The sequence below is a fragment of the Phyllobates terribilis genome, unplaced genomic scaffold (genome assembly GCF_046119375.1).
Source record: "Phyllobates terribilis strain yellow unplaced genomic scaffold, ASM4611937v1 Scaffold_1__5_contigs__length_1240528914, whole genome shotgun sequence".
In the NCBI taxonomy this organism is placed as follows: domain Eukaryota; kingdom Metazoa; phylum Chordata; class Amphibia; order Anura; family Dendrobatidae; genus Phyllobates; species Phyllobates terribilis.
Genome location: NW_027362761.1, coordinates 890,090,757 through 890,110,688, shown reverse-complemented (window position 1 = coordinate 890,110,688; position 19,932 = coordinate 890,090,757). Strand labels below are relative to the sequence as shown.

The 19,932-nt window shown below is 45.5% G+C and overlaps 1 protein-coding gene across 2 annotated transcripts in view; it reads right to left on the bottom strand.

Annotated features, from left to right (window-relative positions):
• The window catches only part of LOC141154274 (EF-hand calcium-binding domain-containing protein 14-like), a 315,751-nt gene that overhangs the window by 174,105 nt on the left and 121,714 nt on the right, over positions 1–19,932 (bottom strand). For both annotated transcript variants that reach the window (XM_073639921.1, XM_073639930.1), the window contains exon 7: positions 11,477–11,654. In XM_073639921.1, coding sequence (XP_073496022.1) covers positions 11,477–11,654 — 178 coding nt within the window. The remainder of the gene's footprint in view (positions 1–11,476; positions 11,655–19,932) is intronic.

Sequence of the window (19,932 nt, the reverse complement as noted above, 5' to 3'; positions counted from 1 at the left end):
ACTATGGTGACAGCAGGACAAGGGGCTGCTGTCCAAGTCTTGCCGTCCCCACGAGTTGTGCGTCAATCCTCTTTATGTCAAAGTTCCTCCACTGCTTCTGCCTCCTCAACCTCCTCTCGGTCTTCCACCTGCACCCAAAGCCTGTCTGGTCATGCCACAAGCTTTCTAACTGCGCAGAAGGGATCCTGCACACCTCCTTACTATGTTGGCAGTAGGGCTTAACGTCATCAGGCGGTTTTTACTTTGAAATGTCTGGGAAATGTGAGTCACACAGCTGAGGAGTTGTGGTCAGCTCTGGTGAACCAATTTCATGAATGGTTGTCTCCACAGGACCTGAAACCATGGAAGGCCGTGTGCGACAATGCTGCAAACCTTGGTGCGGCCCTTCACCGGGGCAATGTCACACACGTGCTTTGTATGGCTCACGTGTTGAACCTGGTTGTCCAGCAATTTTTAGCCCACTATCCCAGACTAGATGGCCTTCTGCAGAGGGCACGGTCGCTGTGTGCTCACTTCCGCCGTTCGCATCCCGCAGCTCAGCGACTTACATACCTACAGAAGTCGTTGGGCCTGCCACTTCACCGGCTAAAATGCGATGTGCCTACCCTGTGGAATTCAATTCTGCACATGTTGCAGTGACTGTGGCAGCACCGACAAGCCCTGGTGCAATACGTTCTGACGTATAGCCTGGGCCAACGAGTTCCAGAGGTGGGGCAAATCACGCTGGAGGAGTGGTCTCAGATTAGTGACCTATGCACCCTTCTGCATAGTTTTGAAATGGCGACGAAGATGTTTAGTGCTGACGATGCCATTATCAGCATGACTATTCCGGTGATTTACATGCTGGAGCACATGTTAAACAGAATTCGGAGTCAGGTGGTGGCACAAGAGGAGGTGGAGGAAGTAGAGGAGGAGGAGTTGTATGCGGAAGGGCTAACATCTGCAAGGTCCAGACGGTCGGCAGCACCAAGGCGGCAGGCATGTGAGGGTGGGGGAGATGGTTTTACCAGGGCGCATGGTAGCAGCCAAACTAGTGAGGAAGGTGCAGGAGCCCAGGAAGAAGTGGAGGACGAACTGATGGAAGACTCATCAGATGAGGGAGACCTTGATCACATTTCTGTTGTGCGAGGTCGGGGGGAGAGGACAGAGGAAGGAAGCATGATTGTTACCTCGCCACCAACACAACAGGGACTTGGTGCTCCTGGATGCGCAACACACATGAGTGCCTTCTTGCTGCACTACCTGCAACATGACCCTCGAATTGTGAGAATTAGAAATAATCCTGACTACTGGGTTGCCACACTGTTAGATCCCCGGTACAAAAGTAAATTTGCCGAAATTATTCCTGCCATAGAAAGGGATGCACGCATGCAGGAGTATCAGCAGAGACTGTTACAGAATCTTACATGTGCTTTTCCACAAAACACCAGTGGTGCACGTAGTGAATCTCACAGTTCCAACTTGCCAACCATGGGACCGTCAAGTGTTCAGCACTCTGCTGGTAACATCAATTTTGCGGAATCATTTCACCACTTTTTTAGCCCATCCTTTGCAAGGCCACAGGAGACAAGAAGTCTGACACATAGTCAACGCCTAGAGACGATGGTACAGGAGTATCTCCAAGTAAACATTGAAGCCATGACTATGTCACTGGACCCTTGCTCTTTTTGGGCTTCCAATCTGGATAAATGGCCGGAGCTAGCCACTTACGCCTTGGAGATCTTGTCATGCCCCGCAGCCAGCGTTCTGTCTGAACGTGAGTTCAGAGCTGCTGGTGGTGTGCTGACAGATAAGCGCACGCGGCTCTCCACTGATAATGTAGACTGACTCACGTTCATAAAGATGAACAAATCATGGATCCGAAATGACTTTTCTACCCCTGTGTCATCCTGGGGAGAGTAAAAGCTTGATGATTGGTTAAAATCACTCTACCAACCGTTTTAAGCTTTCAAATTACTAATCATGTTTATCTGTATCTTGGCTGGAAAATAATTTGGGCTTTGTAGCAGTGTGCAGCACTGATTCTATTAGGCCATCTATAATAAGCTCCACCAGATTTAAAATTACTAATCATGTTTATCTGTATCTTGGCTGGAAAATAATTTGGGCTTTGTAGCAGTGTGCAGCACTGATCCTATTAGGCCATCTATACTAAGCTCCACCAGATTTAAAATTAATAATAATTTTTAGCTGCATCTAGCCCGGAAAATAATTTTGGGGCTCCGAGATGCGCAAGACACATAAGTGCCTTCTTGCTGCACTACCTGCAACATGACCCTCATATTGTCAGAATTCGAAGTAATCATGACTACTGGGTTGCCACACTCTTAGATCCCGCAAACTCTTCGATCAACCTTTTCATTTTAATAAAGACCAAAAAAATGGTCATTTTTGAAATTATAAGCATTAGCAGTTTATTAGAAACTGAAATCAAACAGTTTTCAACTCAAAACTTTATTCTAGGTGATGTTACATTTTCACATAGGACCCCTTGTTCGAAAGGAGCTTCTGAACTCTCTCGTCCATTGAATTTGTCAGGTTTTGGATGGTTTCTGCTTCAATTGTTTTGCATGAGGACAGAATACCCTCCCAGAGGTGTTGCTTAGATGTGAACTGCCTCCCGCCATCATAGACACTCCTTTTGATGATGCTCCAGAGGTTCTGAATGGGGTAGAGGTCAGGGGAGCATGGGGGTCACACCATAAGGTTGTCCCCTTTTATGCCCATATCAGCCAGAGATGCAGATGTTTTATGTGCAGCATGAGATGGTGCATTATCATGCAAAAAAATGATCTTGCTGTGAAATACACGGTTCTTCTTCTTGAACCATGGCAGGAAGTGCTGTTTGAGAAAATCCACATACATTATGGAGTTCATCTTTAGCGCCTTCAGGGATCCTAAAGGGGCCGACAATCTCTCTCCCCATGATTCCAGCCCAAAACATTACTCCACCTCCTCCTTGTTGGCGCTGTAGGCGTGTTTGCGTGGGGTGTCCATCAACCAGCCATCCTCCACTCCATCCATCTGGACCATCGAGCGCTGCACGGCACTCATCCGTGAACAAAACAGTTTTGAAATCAGTCTTCATGTAATGTTTGGCCCACTGGAGCCGTTTCTGCTTGTGTGAAGTGGATAGAGGAGGTCGACAGGATGGCGTATGCACAGCTGCAAACCTCTGAAGGACCCTGCATCTTGTTGTTCGGGGGACGTTGGAGGCACCAGCAGCTTCAAAAACTTGTCTGCTGCTATGACAAGGCTTTTTTGCCGCTGCTCTTTTAACCTGACGTAATTGCCTGTAGGAAAGAGTCCTCAATTTGCCCTTATCAGCACGCACACGTGTGTACTGTGAATCAGCTACATACTTCTTGATTGCCAAGACACTTCATCCTGATCATCGCACAATGTTAATTGTAGTCATGCCTTGACCTAAACACTCCACAATTTGTTGCTTCTCAGCAGCCTACACATCCTTTTTCTTTCCCATTTTGGCAGAAAATGTAGGCTGCTTAATAATGTGAGACAGCCTTCTTAAGTAGTCTTGCCTTTCATTGGACACACCTGCCAAACTAATTAGCACAGGTGTCTGCAATTGCTTACAGTGATATAAAGAGCCCTGACACACATCACCATCAATGAGTTTAACTGACAAACAAACAAATTCTTCCCTTATCACTCCTAAACACTTTTTGCATAATAATTTGGAACACAGTGTACATGTGCTTTTCCACAAAACACCAGTGGTTCACGTAGTGAATCTTACAGTTCTAACTTGCCAACCGTGGTCTGTATGGAGTTGTTCAATAAAGGGCCCAAAATTAAGATAACATAGATGGGAGAGGTCTCTATGAATAGGAATTCGATTCGAATTTGATACCCTGTGAGGGCCAGGCAAAGGGAAAGTTGGACTGGATGGAATCCTGTATGGATTTGGAGGGGGAGACATCGAGGGCCTCAGACTTCACTGCATTGATTTTAAAATTTGACCATGTAACAAAGTGATCTATTTCAGCCATAACAGCAGGGATGGATATATGTGATTGAGTGATATATACTAGGACATCATCAGCAAATAGAGAGCACTTGTACTCGGTGCTTCCCACCTCAATCCAGCTAATTTTGGGGTTATGGCGAATTGATGAGAGCAGGTGCTCCGTCACTAGGATGTATAAGAGAGGGAACAGAGGACATCCCTGCCTTGTCCCATTGGTGATTATGAAAGGTGATGAAAATGTTCTGACACGCCCCCTGGGCCTTGGGACACCTGGAGCCGGACCCTTTTTGGTGGATGCTGGTGGTTGTAGTCTCCGTGGCGGCGACCCGGTTCCATGGCTCAGGGCGGTCAAACCAGTGGCGGAACTATTATGTGGTTTTGATGTTTAAATGTCCGACTACGCCACCCGTGGATTGCACCGCCGCTGCAGGGCAGACCGCTGAGGCTGGTGTTGTGGGTGCAGCAGAGCGTAGCATAACTCCCCACGGGAGGAGTATAGTCTCAGGGCAGTGTATGCGGAGGATGGGGGTGATGGTGCAGGGCAGCAGCAGTAACGACACGGAGTCAGTGATGCAGTCCAGGGCCTTTACTCACAGTTCTTATTATCCAGACCACTTCTGCAGGTAACGGCTGCCCACGTCGTACTGTGCTCACCAGGTGAGGGGCTCAGACAACTCCCAGTTAACTTTGGAGCGCTTTACAGGACCCCCTTTGTGTGTCCTTTGTCTGGCCTTTCTTACCAACCCTTCTGTCCGGCTGCCTCGGGCCTCCTCTTGGTAAACTTGGCGCCAGTTTCCCTGACCCTATGTGGTGCCTTCCTAGCGGGTGTAGCGAGGGGCTGCGCCACATAAAATGTCACAGCCTCCGGTTTCTAGCTGAGGGTCGTTTCCCGCCTCCACTAGTTTCGGGGACCGGTCTCCCCCTTTGGCCTGACCCCTCCACGCAGGTGGATTCGGGTGTGCGGTGACGACTCGCCCGTCCGCACCCCTGGGATCCCTTCGTTCCACGTTCCTGGAGCCTTCTCAGCTCCTCTTCCTTCCTTCTCCCTCTTCCAGGCCTGGGCCTCTGTTACTAGGCCCGCCTCCGGAGCAGAGCTCATGCAGAGCCCCTACTCCCTGTCACTTCTGCTCAGACTTCTCTGCACTGAACTAAGATGGTGCCCACCTTTTATACTCCCTTCTCAATGCACCCAGGAACTGCTTCCTCCCTGCTCCTGCACTACAGGGTTCCCCTTCCTCAGTGTTCCCTCCCCCCACTCCAGCCAGGGACAGGGACTGTCGTGCCCATCTTAGGGGCATATTGGTCGCCCTGCCCCACAGCAATGTGGTGTAATGCATGCAGGTGTCGAGTTCTGATCCACACTCCATCCTTACCTGAGAGTGAGATATCACACCTCTGGGTGTGGTGCAATACCTCTGTAGCAACCGAGCCCTCAGGGTGCTACAGTTCCATTTATCTTCAGCCTAGGTGACGTATTGCGATACAGGGCCGTGATTTGGGCTATAAAAGGGTCCCCTAGACCCCTACCCCAAACTTTTTAAGAGAATAATATATGGTGTGCCAGGAAACTCTAAGGAATGCTTTCTCAGCATCCAACGAGAGTATCTAATTACAAATTTTTAACTGCATCTAGCCCAGGAAATACTTTGTGCCTAGTAGCAGTGTCTGCTAGTCAGCGGATTATCCCGGCTGTTAAGCAAGCTACACCACCTGTAGTTTGGACACTTAATTTTTTCAAAGGAAATGCTTCGGGACCACGGGATACTCAGTGAAGAGCATCAGGAGGCACCCTAAGGCATAGGGGCTGGGACTGGCAGTAGGATGCCTTGCGGTGGACAGCCGAGCTCAATCCTTATAGAAGCTTCTTAACTGCAGCAGCTTTAGTGGACGCTACTGGAGCTGGAATTACGCGGCTGCTAGCATGAGACTTGCCCTCCAATAGATCCTTGTAAATGGATTTAAAGTGTATTCATTCAAATTAGAGAGACAATTTAAATTAAAAAGCTTAGAGCTGCCTCCACCACAGGGGGGCTCGCTCGACCCACCAGCGGACAGGCACCAGTATTGGGAGAGGGGGGCTGGCCGTCAGGGTTCACTGCGGCTCAGGCACAAACCCGGCGACACGGAGGTGGCACGGGCAGGAGCGGACTGGCCGTGTCGGCTTCTCACTTTTTGGATTTTAGAAGGGCATGACATGCCTATATCTGTGTCTCCCCCTCCTTTTACTCCTCCACCTCTTTTCTTTTCGCATGACTATATGTACTTGTCACTTTTCCATGTGTTAGTTATGTCTTCTGAGCAGTTTGTCAGCTTTTGGACACCTTTGAAGGTGTTTTCTATGTGTTTCTATGTGGTTTTGTTTGCCTGCCATTGGTTTTAACGGTGTTCGAAGGTGTTCGACGAACAGTTCGACGAACAGTTCGGCGAACACACGGGTGTTCGACGAACCGAACCGAACTCGAACACTACGGGGGTGGCTCAACACTAGTCCTGTGAATTCATCTCCTTTATCACTTCTAATGACAATTGGCTTCCTCTGAAATTTGCTATTCGCCTTTGTCACATAGTCTACTAGTTTATTGAAAACTTTGCCTTTGTTCTTGATCAAGTATGTGACTATGTATCTTGAGTAGTCATCTATAAAAGTCACCATATATCTATTGCCTCCTGATGTAGTTACTTTCATGGGTCCACATATGTCAGTATGCACCAAATCAAGTGGTCTTGTGCTTTTCGTTTCACTTTCTTTAGGAATAGATATCCTTGTGGCTTTTGATTTTATACAACATTCACATCTTACGGTAATTGAGCAATCAGATATCAATAGATCCTTTGTCAATTCTTTCCTTTGTAGCTCCATTATACTTTCAGGATGTCTGTGTCCTAGACGTCTATGCCACATGTGAAAACAATTCTTGTGATCATGTGTACACAGCTTCATCTGTTCCTTTATTGTGTCTGGATGATATAATTGTTCATCTGCCTTGACATTGGTTATTACCTTGTTTCCTGCTACGATTGTACACTCATCATCTTTGAATTTTGCAGTAAGTCCTTTAGCTGTTAGACGTTTTACAGATAAAAATCCTCCTTCTAATCCTGGAACATATAACACATCCTGTACAAGTATTTTTGAATCATGCCCAAACTTGGTAGAACAGTTTAGCATTCCTTGTCCAACACCTTCTGCAGTTATTTTGCTTCCATCTGCAAGATAAATGGCTTCCTTCTTATTTTAATTAAGTTCAGTAAAGACATTTTTATTATTTGTCATGTGACTTTATTGTTCCTGAGCCAATAAACCAACCCAACAATGATTTCTTATCAGTCACTTTAAATGTGCCATTCCAATTATTTTCACATGAATCAGAATTTGTGTTTTTCACCTTCTGTGTGTTCTCTTTATGATGTAATTTCTGTTATTCTTTGCAAAAAAAGGAGCATGGACCGCACCTCCGAAAAATCATATATTTGATCTAATGCCTCTCGGCAAAAATATATATAACTGAACATGAGGTTCTTAGTTTAACATTCTGATCAACCTGTATGAAGCCCACTGCCACATCACGGCAAACCTCGTAGTGGGTCCTAACATTTCCTACCTGAACGGGAGCGGAGCCGTGCGCCAACCACCGCCACAGCGACATTACACCAGCAGGGCGGGCAGCCTGGTGCCTCACAGCACCAGCAAGGTGAGTTACAATGCTCCTTTCATGTGGTGTTGGTAGAGTGTGTCAGCCATTGTTGCTGTGGTTTTGTGCTTGTGGGGCGGCGTGGCCTGGAGTCATGGGGACTCGGCCTTGCAGCATGGGTGCTGTGAGGCACCAGGCCGCCCGCCCTGCTGGTGCATTGTCGCTGTGGCGGTGGTTGGCACACGGCATAAAGTCCTCCTTCACACAAACAAAGAAGTCCACAACTGTTGCATATACCAACAGACTCTGTCCATGTTCTGTACCCATCTGTGATATATAGAGCACTGCCTAAAGTGACCCTGACAGATCATACACGCTGCTCCATCCACAGTCACCTGCAGGATGATCTCAGTCAGTAAAGTTTTACACTGAAAAACATACTTTAAAAGCCACCATAGAACGAGCTGCACAGTGGACTAGTTGCACAGACATGACCAGGTGGCTTCTACCACCTGCTGCTAGTGACTGACAGGTCTTTCTCTAATCACACATGCAGTAATACTGTAGACATGTCAGTCACTGGTAATGGGTGGGGAGAAGCCACCGGGTCACGTCTGTCCAATTTATCCACTGTGTGGCTCAGTCCCCAACAGCTTTTTAAGTACGTTCCTCTCTGAGAGGCCAGATATACCCAGCTGAGATCATACAGCCGTTGCCTGATATGTGCTGCCCATGGATGATGGGTATCAGCTGTCAGGTTCCCTTTAAAGGAGTTTCACAAAATAATGAAAGCGCTGCACACTGGCAGTAATACATGTATACTAAAGAGATTATCTGGTAAAAAGTTCTCATAGGGGGTTAGATCTTGTAAAAATAAAAACAACAAAATTAATCCTACTCACCTGCAGTCCCCCTCCTGTATCCGGTGCAGACTGATCTGTGATTTGCACCAGCAGCAATAATATCACCATTGTACCAGACCAGGAGCACTGCAGCTTGTGATAGGCCACAGTGATCGGGGAACCTGAAGTGCATGCATCACAAGCTGCAGCAGTCGTGTGTCTGGAAGAACAATGACATAATGTTGACGCAGACCATAGGGCGGCCTGCACTGAATCCAGGAGGGGGACAGCGGGTGAATATGATTTGTCATTTTTACACAATCTGGCCTCCAGGTAATGAGCACCTTTTGCTTGGGCAATCCCTTTAATAAACGTATTGTGGAGAGTCAGCTCTGTGGTAGGTGCAATTTCACACAGGGTTGCAGTTCATTGGTGCAAACAAACAGGTGGTTTATTCCATGTTCATAAACCGGTCAGAGTAGCAAATGATAGCAGCTTCTTTCTGGCACAAAAAGATATAACAGAACAAAACTCAAAATAACAAGTCCATACAGCATGGCCTCAGCAGTTTAAATGAAGTGCTTTTCTCTGACTTCAGCAAGGTCTGAACAGCACAAGCAAGCCTGCTCTCCTTGCACAACACACAGACAGACTGAGACAGGTGCAGTTGTCTTAAATCAGGCCTTCCAAGACCTGGACTGGAGGTAAGTGAGCAGCTGTTCCCCCCAGCTCTTTCAGATGCTCGTAAAACCCGTCCCTATAATCTGGGCCCATTAAACGCCTCTCAGCACTATATGTGTTGGAGCCTGCTTTCCGAGTCCTATATCACTAAAGCTTGGCACCTTGGGGACACATACCTCCCGTCCACGACCTGTCCGGCTGCAACCTTACAGTATAGATACTCATCTTCCTAACTCCTGGCAGCTTTAGTGTCACATTCCCTGATGCTTCTGTTTACAATGGCTGCAGGCGTCTCAGCCCAGATGCCCCATGTGACATCTCCAGCCAATCACTGGCTTCACAGTCTTCAGCCGTATACCACTGGCAAGCTGCAAAAGTCACTTAGGGACTCCAGATAGTGCCATCTGCAGCCAATGTAAATAGGAACATCAGAGACATGGCACTGGAGATGTGCAAGCTATAAGGGGAAGTATATATCACTGCCCGTGTGAATCATTTTCATTATTTTGCACAACCCCATTATAGTTTTTTTGTACACAATGTACTTTTAGGGTTATAAGACACAATTTTTAGCAAGAAAAAAAAATCTTGTTTAAAAGTGTGCGCCTAAGGATACATGCCTGCAATCAGGAATAGCAGCGTATTGGATGCAGCATATTTTCACTGTGTCCAAAAAGCTGCATTTTGATCACGCGCTTAAATCCGCATGTGTTTAGGGAACTATGTGGATTTACCGCATCTAATGACTGAGTGAAACTACGCAGTGGAGACTGGTGTCTTCGCTACTTAAATTAACATGCTGCGGCCAGTAAACACCTCTGCTTGCCTTATGTGCCTGTGAGCGGCGCTATCACTGCTCACTCAGTCCGCACCACATGGCACCGTCTGCAGCCGCTGCTGATGTCCGTTGATGTCACATTAACTTCCAGATTTCCTTGAATCAGTCAGGCGTGAACCAGTTGCACGCAGCCCCCCTGATTGACTGGACGGTGTGACGCTGTGACCTAGCCTACTCCACCGATAAAGAAGGTGAAGCCCATTTAGGGGCTGTGTCCTCGAAACGCGTCCAGTTGTTCCCCTCCTAGGGACATGTTGTGATTTTTAATTTTGAAATAAAAGGATTTATCGCATGTGGCACCGGATTTTACCTTCTTCATATATCCTTGCAAGTGTATGCTGGACACTAATCCGTGAGCTTGGGATTCCTGTGAGTATCAGGTGATATGAGCTAATTATCCTTTTTTAAGCCCATTTAGGACTTTTGCTATGGGGCTCCATGGTTTCTATGTACGCCCCTGATAACACATTATTAAATCAGCTCTGTATTTCACATATCACCTCTTGAAGGATGTCCCCCAGCTCTATTCACCCTCTAGTTGCTGTTGGATCCACCCTGCTGTAGTTCTACTTCTCCTGGTTGAGCATGCACAGTGAATATAGCCTCTCTCATCAGTATAATATCATACAGTAGCTCTGCTTTGTTATAATCTACATTTGTGCTTGATGCCTGCTGCTGACAGCTCAGTTATGTTAAACTGAAAGTGCTGCTTAGTTAATGCATGTGGCAAAAGATAATCCTCTGCCATATGCATCAACTGAGAAGCATTTACAGTTTTGCAATATGGATCTGTCAGCAACAGGTATCAAACAAAACTAAGCCCTGTTTGTCTCCATTCTGCTATGCTTAGTTATTACAAGCTTTGTTATTTAGGCAGAACAGAGCTGTTGACCTCTGCTGGAAAGCAGGAAATATATCAATGATTTTAAAACATACACGTAGCTATGCTGACGTAGATGGCAGATAAAATTGGCCAGGCAGAGTTCTATACTGGACCGTGGAGTGCACATAAGAATAGAGTGTTTTCTAAACATAGAGTAGCTCAATAATGTGCCAAATATTTGTGGTGGGTACAGCTGAGCCAAGCACAGTATAGCAAACCAGTGCTGGAAGCAAAGTGCTATCTTACACATGGATCAGTCAGCTCAGAGAGGTGTGGCTAGGGTGCTGCTGGAAATGTAGTTTTTGCAGTGCAAGAATAGGATCGCACATTCAGGTTTGTGAAGCTGGATGCACAGGCTGCATGAAGGAGATGAAAAAAGAACAAAAAAATGTATGTTGTGCTTTGTCTGTATATTAACAATAGGTTGGCATTCGCTGTTCTCTGAAAAATACTGCAATTGTATAAATAGCCCTTTAACATACTTTCCAAACTTTTGAAAAGAAATAGCCATTCACAGTGTTACTAATCTGAAACTTCAAACTATATTTACTGCTGTTTTGCTTATGTACTATAAGATATTAAAATATTAGATCACAGAAGAATACATACTCAGGGGTGCTTGAGTTTGAGGCTCAGTTACTGATTGTCCTGTGCTTCTACTCTTTGTTGATTTCATGGTTGTTTCATTTTCTCCTAAACGCTCTTGCTTTGTTCGGTTTAAAGCATTCTCAATAAAGTAGACATCATCCCTGAGCTGTGATATTTGAGAAAAGCTTAAATCCAAACCCTGTGAAGAAATAAAAAAGACATGAATTTTATTGAATACATCACTCAGAAAAGAAGAAAAGAAAGCAGAGACATTAATCATTTGAGCTTAAATGTGACAATGTGCAACCATTTGCCAGATGATCAAAAACCAGACATGTAACAGTGCTGGATTTGTGCTTCAAATGAATGATGTGTTTTCAGTGGTTTTCCTTGGACAGATTCAGTTGAGGGCATCACAGTGCACACACACACACACACACACACATGCACACAGACATGCACGCACAACTCAACACACAATTTAATAGCAAATTTTCCTTTGCTACAAGTGCTAGTATACAAAATGCAAAACATGGTTATATGCTGCCACCCTGTGGTAATACTGTGTGTTTGTATTATTTATATATATATATATATTTTTTTTCTTTCAAGTAAATATATATACACACCTTATATAAAAAGTCTGTACATTCCTGTTAAAATTGATGTTACTCATAATCTGATCAAATCTATTGAAGGCAAACAAATCATTTTGAAATTTTTTTTTAAAAAAAAATTTAAATACTGCCGGTACATCAATGTGAACATACTCTTTTAATTGGTGATGTGGATGTACTCAAAATTAGTCAATCACCTTTAAACTCATGCTAAACAGTATCAGTACACAGCTTCCATCATTTAAAGGGAACCTGTCAGCACGACAATGCCGTCCAACCTGCAGGCATCATGTTATAGAGCAGAGGGAGCTGAGCAGATTGATATATACAGTAGTTTTGTGAGAAAACATTCAGTGTAAGGTCATGTTCATACTTTCAGTATTTAGTCAATATTTTACATCAGTATTTGTGAGCCAAAATCAGGAGAGGAACAATCAGAGGAAAAGTATAATGGAAACACGTCACCACTTCTGCATTTATCTCCCACTCCTGGTTTTGGCTTACAAATACTGATGTAAAATACTGACCAAATACTGAATGTGTGAAAATGGCCTAACTTGTGTTTTCATCAATTAATCTTCTGCTCTTTCTTTGATTTTCGGTCCAGTGAGTGGTCCTATCAGTGACTGACAGCCTTCTTTGGATAAGTGTGTATACATAGACAGCTGTCAGTCACTGATAGGACCACTCACTGGACCAAAAATCCTAGAAAGAACAGAGGAATAAATGATGAAACCGAGGAATACTGAATATTTTCTCGTCAGCGCCCCTGGCTCTATAACATGATGCCTGCAGATTGGACTGCATTTTTATAATGCGCTTACACTTGCATATAGCATGCTAGCTGATGTTTTATCAGATAGCACTCAGCCTAATGTTATTCTATAGGGCAGTGCAGATCTGCAATTTTTTTTTTCATACCGATTCAGCATGAGAAAACAATTACAGCATGATGTGAGTGCCTCTGATAATCGGATCAGGCGCACCCTTACAAGTCTATGGGTGTGAGTGAAACATCGGACTGCACTCAGATGTCAACTGAGTGCAATCAAATGCACGTGCACAGAGACAATGGAGAAGATGGAGAAATTAAATTCTCCACCTTCTCCGCGCCTGTATTGCGATTCTCTCGTGCGAGAAAATCGGATCACAGTAAGATGACTCTCGGATCAGAGTTTGAGCCGAGTGTCATTAGTATATTCTGCCCAATTATCTCTCATGAGAGAATATACGTCAGTGTGACCTTATTGTGACAGATTCCCTTTATGATGTTTCTGATTAAAGGGAATCTGTCAGTAGGTTTTTACTATTTAATCTGATGGCAGCATGATGTAGTGGCATAGACACTGATTCCAACGACGTGTTACTTACTGGGCTTCTTTTTGTAGTTTCAATAAAATCAGTTTTATCATCAGGAAATTATCACTAGAAAACAAGAAAACCTGCTACCCAGTAGTCCTCCATATGCATGAGCTCTATATAAATCTGTCACCACTAGTGTTGCGCGAGCGTGCTCGATTAACCCTTTCACCGAGCACGCTCGAATGGTGCCCTAGTATGTTCGGTGTGCTTGGCATCTATGATCGAGCTGCCACAGCTGCATGTGTCACGGCTTTTAGACAGCTTTGACCCATGCAGGGATTGCCTGTTTCTTAGGCAATCCCTGCATATGTCACAGCTCTCTAACAGCCGCAACACATGCAGCTGCGACTGCTCGAGCATAGATGCCAAGCACGCCGAACATAGTTGGGCAGCACCCGAGCGTGCTTGGTGAAAGGGTTTACTGAGCACTCTTGCACAACACTAGTCACCCCCACTAAATGGCAGCTTTCTGCCTAAGCATGTTTTACACAGAAAGCTGTCAGTCAGTGTTGTGAACGACATTATTCAGAGCTCAGCATTCAGAGAAATGGTAAACCTGCAGCAGAGAAAACAGTGCCTTTATCAAAACTACACCATGCAGACGAATAAGTGACACATTGCTGCAATCAGGGTCTTTGCCCCTATATCATGCTGCTCTCAGATTACAAAAAAAAATCTAGGGACAGATTCCATTTTTCTCCATATAAAGTTTTGGACGTTCTAGTAGAACATTTAACATGGTGAAGGTGGTCATCAAGAAGTGGCTTAAATTTAGCAGAAAAGTGACATTACCTACAACTGGACATCGCTCAAAAATTGTTGAAAAGACAAAAATAAAATTGTTCTGGAAGGATACAAAGAGGCCTACTGCAACAATATTGAAGCTCCATGGATTTCTGGCAAGTGCTTATGTACTGCATGTGAGAACAATCTCCAGTATCTATAATATAACGCCAGATGCGTCCGTCTGTCTGAAGCCTCTATAGACAGAAGACCGCATCTAGGCGTTACAGGTAAGAGGAGTGTGTATGGCGCCAGAGATCGCGGTATGCATAGACACTGAATGCCAACCGCAATCTCTGGCGCCATAAGGACATACAGTACAGACCAAAAGTTTGGACACACCTTCTCATTTAAAGATTTTCTGTATTTTCATGACTATGAAAATTGTACATTCACACTGAAGGCATCAAAACTATGAATTAACACATGTGGAATTATATACTTAACAAAAAAGTGTGAAACAACTGAAAATATGTCTTATATTCTAGGTTCTTCAAAGTAGCCACCTTCTGCTTTGATGACTGCTTTGCACACTTTTGGCATTCTCTTGGTGAGCTTCAAGAGGTAGTCACCGGAAATGGTCTTCCAACAATCTTGAAGGAGTTCCCAGAGATGCTTAGCACTTGTTGGCCCTTTTGCCTTCACTCTGCGGTCCAGCTCACCCCAAACCATCTCAATTGGGTTCAGGTCTGGTGACTGTGGAGGCCAGGTCATCTGGCGTAGCACCCCATCACTCTCCTTCTTGGTCAAATAGCCCTTACACAGCCTGGAGGTGTGTTTGGGGTCATTGTCCTGTTGAAAAATAAATGATGGCCCAACTAAATGCAAACCGGATGGAATAGCATGCCGCTGCAAGATGCTGTGGTAGCCATGCTGGTTCAGTATGCCTTCAATTTTGAATAAATCCCCAACAGTGTCACCAGCAAAGCACCCCCACACCATCACACCTCCTCCTCCATGCTTCACGGTGGGAACCAGGCATGTAGAGTCCATCTGTTCACCTTTTCTGCGTCGCACAAAGACACGGTAGTTGGAACCAAAGATCTCAAATTTGGACTCATCAGACCAAAGCACAGATTTCCACTGGTCTAATGTCCATTCCTTCTGTTCTTTAGCCCAAACAAGTCTCTTCTGCTTGTTGCCTGTCCTTAGCAGTGGTTTCCTAGCAGCTATTTTACCATGAAGGCCTGCTGCACAAAGTCTCCTCTTAACAGTTGTTGTAGAGATGTGTCTGCTGCTAAAACTCTGTGTGGCATTGACCTGGTCTCTATTCTGAGCTGCTGTTGACCTGCGATTTTTGAGGCTGGTGACTCGGATAAACTTATCCTCAGAAGCAGAGGTGACTCTTGGTCTTCCTTTCCTGGGGCGGTCCTCATGTGAACCAGTTTCTTTGTAGCGCTTGATGGTTTTTGCAACTGCACTTGAGGACACTTTTAAAGTTTGCCCAATTTTTCGGACTGACTGACCTTCATTTCTTAAAGTAATGATGGCCACTCATTTTTCTTTACTTTGCTGCTTTTTTCTTGCCATAATACAAATTCTAACAGTCTATTCAGTAGGACTATCAGCTGTGTATCCACCAGACTTCTGCACAACACAACTGATGGTCCCAACCCCATTTAAAAGGCAAGAAATCCCACTTGTTAAACCTGACAGGGCACACCTGTGAAGTGAAAAACATTTCCGGTGACTACCTCTTGAAGCTCATCAAGAGAATGCCAAGAGTGTGCAAAGCAGTCATCAAAGCAAAAGGTGGCTACTTTGAAGAACCTAGAATATAAGACATATTTTCAGTTGTTTCACACTTTTTTGTTAAGTATATAATTCCACATGTGTTAATCCATAGTTTAGATGCCTTCAGTGTGAATGTACAATTTTCATAGTCATGAAAATACAGAAAAATCTTTAAATGAGAAGGAGTGTCCAAACTTTTGGTCTGTACTGTACGTACCTGACCTGGAGGAGCATTGCCACGGCGCCTCTGTTCTGGCTGGAGGCCGGGGCAGGAGTGCGGCTTCGAAATCGGCGCATGCGCATAGAGTCTTGTCCGACGCCATTTTACTGAAGACACATTTGCAGTGTGTCTTCAACAAAATGGCACCGGACATGCTCGTACTCTGGCGCCACACTCTTCCCCCGGCCTCCGACAGAACGGGATGCAGCGCTGGAGCACTGGGAAGAAAGGTGAGTGTAAATGTTTATTTTTTGGTGTGTGTGCAGCGTGATAGTGATATGGGGTACCATACAAATCAGGATAGGGATGAGGGGGTACCATGCATACCACAATAGGGATGAGGGTGTACCTTGCATACCAGTCTAAGGATGAGGGATGTCATGCATACAAGGGATGAGGGATGGGGTACCATGCATACCAGGATAGGGATGAGGGGTACCATGCATACCAGGATAGGGATGAGGGGGTGCCATGCATACCAGGATAGGGATGAGGGGGTGCCATGCATGCCAGGGTAGGGATGAGGGGTACTATGCATACCAGGATAGGGATGAGTGGGTGCCATACATTCCAGGATGAGGGATGGGGTGTCATGCATACCAGGATTGGGAGATAAGAGTACCATGCATACCAGGATGAGGGATGGGGTGCCATGCATACCAGGATAGGGATGAGGAGTACTATGCATACGATGATAGGGATGAGTGGGTGCCATACATTCCAGGATGAGGGATGGGGTGTCATGCATACCAGGATTGGGAGATGAGAGTACCATGCATACCAGGATGAGGGATGGGGTGCCATGCATACCAGGATAGGGATGAGGAGTACTATGCATACGATGATAGGGATGAGTGGGTGCCATACATTCCAGGATGAGGGATGGGGGATGGGGTGGCATGCATACCAGGATTGGGAGATGAGAGTACCATGCATACAAGGATGAGTGATGGGGTGCCATGCATACCAGGATACGGATGAGGAGGCCATACATACCAGGATTGGGGCTGAGGGGTGCCTTGCATACCAGAATGAGGGGTGCCTTGCATACCAGGAATGGGATGAGGGGTGCGGGCATACCAGAAAGGGGATGAGGGGTGCCATGCATAACAGGATTCGGATAAGGGATGCCATGCATACCAGGATTGGGATGAGGGGTGCCGATGAGGGGTGCCATGCATGCCAGGATTGGGATGAGGGGTGCTATGCATTCGATAATAAGGATCAGGGGCGCCATGCTTACCAGGATGTGGATCAGGGGCGCCATGCGTACCAGGATGGGGATCAGGGGCGCCATGCGTACCAGGATGGGGATCAGGGGTGCCAGGCATACCAGGATGGGGATCAGGGGTGCCGTGCGTACAAGGATGGGGATCAGGGGTGCCATGCGCACCAGGATGGGGATCAGGGCTGCCATGCGCACCAGGATGGGGATCTGGCGTGCCATGCATACCAGAATTAGGGAACAGGGGTGCCATGCATACCAGAATTGGGAATGAGGGGGCCATGCATACCAGAATTGGGGATGAGGGGGCCATGCATCCCACAATTGGGGAGGAGGGGGCCATGCATACCAGAATTGGGAATGAGGGGTGCCATGCATACCAGGATTGGTGGATGAGGGGTGCCATGCATACCAGGATTGGGGGATGAGGGGGCCATGCATACCAGAATTGGGGATGAGGGGGCCATGCATACCAAAATTGGCGATGAGGGGGCCATGCATAGCAGGATTGGGGATGAGGGTGCCATGCATACTAGGATGGGATGGGGGCCGCGTATAATAAGAAGGGGGGGATATATACAAGGATGGGGGATATTAACAGAATTGGGGGACATTTATAATATAATCATGGATGTGTCTCCGAAGCCTATATAGACTGAGCATACGCGATGCTCCTGCGCAGTCTGGCTCCAGACAGAAGAACACATCCAGCCATTACAGGTAAGAGGAGTTTTTAGCTCCGGAGATCGCGGTTTGCATACACAGTAGACACTGAACAAATACCGCGTACTCCGGCACCATAAGTACATACCTGACCGGGAAGAGTGCTGCCGGGGCACCTCTGTTCGGGCCGGGGGAGGAGTGTGGCGCTGGAATCAGCGCATGCAGTGTGTTTTCATCAAAATGGCGCCACACCATAAGTTTGTCCCCTTTTATTCCCATAGCAGCCAGAGATGCAGATGTGTTATGTGCAGCATGAGACGGGGCATTATCATGCATGAAATGATCTCGATGGTCCAGATGGATGGAGTGGAGGATGGATGATTGATGGACACCCCATGCAAACACGGCTACGGCGCTAACAAGGAGGAGGTGGAGTAATGTTTGGGGCTGGAATCATGGGGAGAGAGATTGTCGGCCCTTTTAGGATCCCTGAAGGGGTAAAGATGAACTCCATAATGTATGTTGAGTTTCTCAAACAGCACTTCCTTCCATGGTTCAAGAAGAAGAACTGTGCATTCTGCAGCAAGATCATTTTCATGCATGATAATGCCCCGTCTCATGCTGCACATAACACATCTGCATCTCTGGCTGATATGGGCATAAAAGGGGACAAACTTATGGTGTGGCACCTATGCTCCCCTGACCTCAACCCCATTGAGAACCTCTGGAGCATCATCAAAAGGAGTGTCTATGATGGCGGGAGGCAGTTCACATCTAAGCAACAGCTCTGGGAGGGTATTCTGTCCTCATGCAAAACAATTAAAGCAGAAACCATCCAAAACCTGACAAATTCAATGGACGAGAGAGTTCAGAAGCTCCTTTTGAACAAGCGGTCCTATGTGCAAATTTAACATCACCTAGAATAAAGTTTTGAGTTGAAAACTGTTTGATTTCAGTTTGTAATAACCTGCTAATGCTTATAATTTCAAAAATGACCATTTTTTTGTTCTTTATTAAAATGAAAAGGTTGAAAACTCTGCTGTGCATAATAATTTGGAACATGCATTTTGAGTGCAGTTTGAGTTTTTAATTTTTTTTTAAATATACTGTTATCATAGGCAGTTTGTACAAAAACCTTTCAATTGTACTCTAATAGTTATTTGACTGGAAAATTACAATGACTGCAATTCATATAGGTAATTTGGGAAAATCTGAGAAAATATTATTTGCATAATAATTTGGAACACAGTGTAGGCCATGGCTTCCAGCTACGAGCAGGCCTGGAATTCACTGTGCATTCTGTGCCAGAAGCCCCGGTTTACAGTGAAAGCCTAGCCGGAGTGAACTTTGCTGCAAATGTAATTTCCTGTGAAAATCCACACAATTGGCGAATTCAAATTTTATAAGAGCCAGTCATCTCATCTGTTAGCTGATATCAGTTCTAATATGGGAAACCAGGAAAACATATTTACAACTTGCGCACAATTATTTGTATTTCTGATGATTAATTTTATTACTGAACAACTGCAGTGCTGTTAGTCAGTCCAAAAGGTTAATAAACCTGAAACCTGAATTTTTAAGAAAGCAAAAGGGAGGTCTTGTCTTTCTTATGAGAATATCTACGTGTGCAGAATTATTGGGCAACTATTAATGTACAGAATTATTATACAACCAATTGAAAAATGTAAATTTTCCCATCTCAATTGAATAATAACCAAATAATTAAAAATGTATTTTATTTTTTTATTTTACTCACTTATATAGCGCCATTAATGCCACAGCACTTCAAAGACAATATCTGCACTGTCCCCATTGGGGCTCACAATTTATATTCCCTGGAGTGTGGGAGGAAACCGGAGAACCCGGAAGAAAC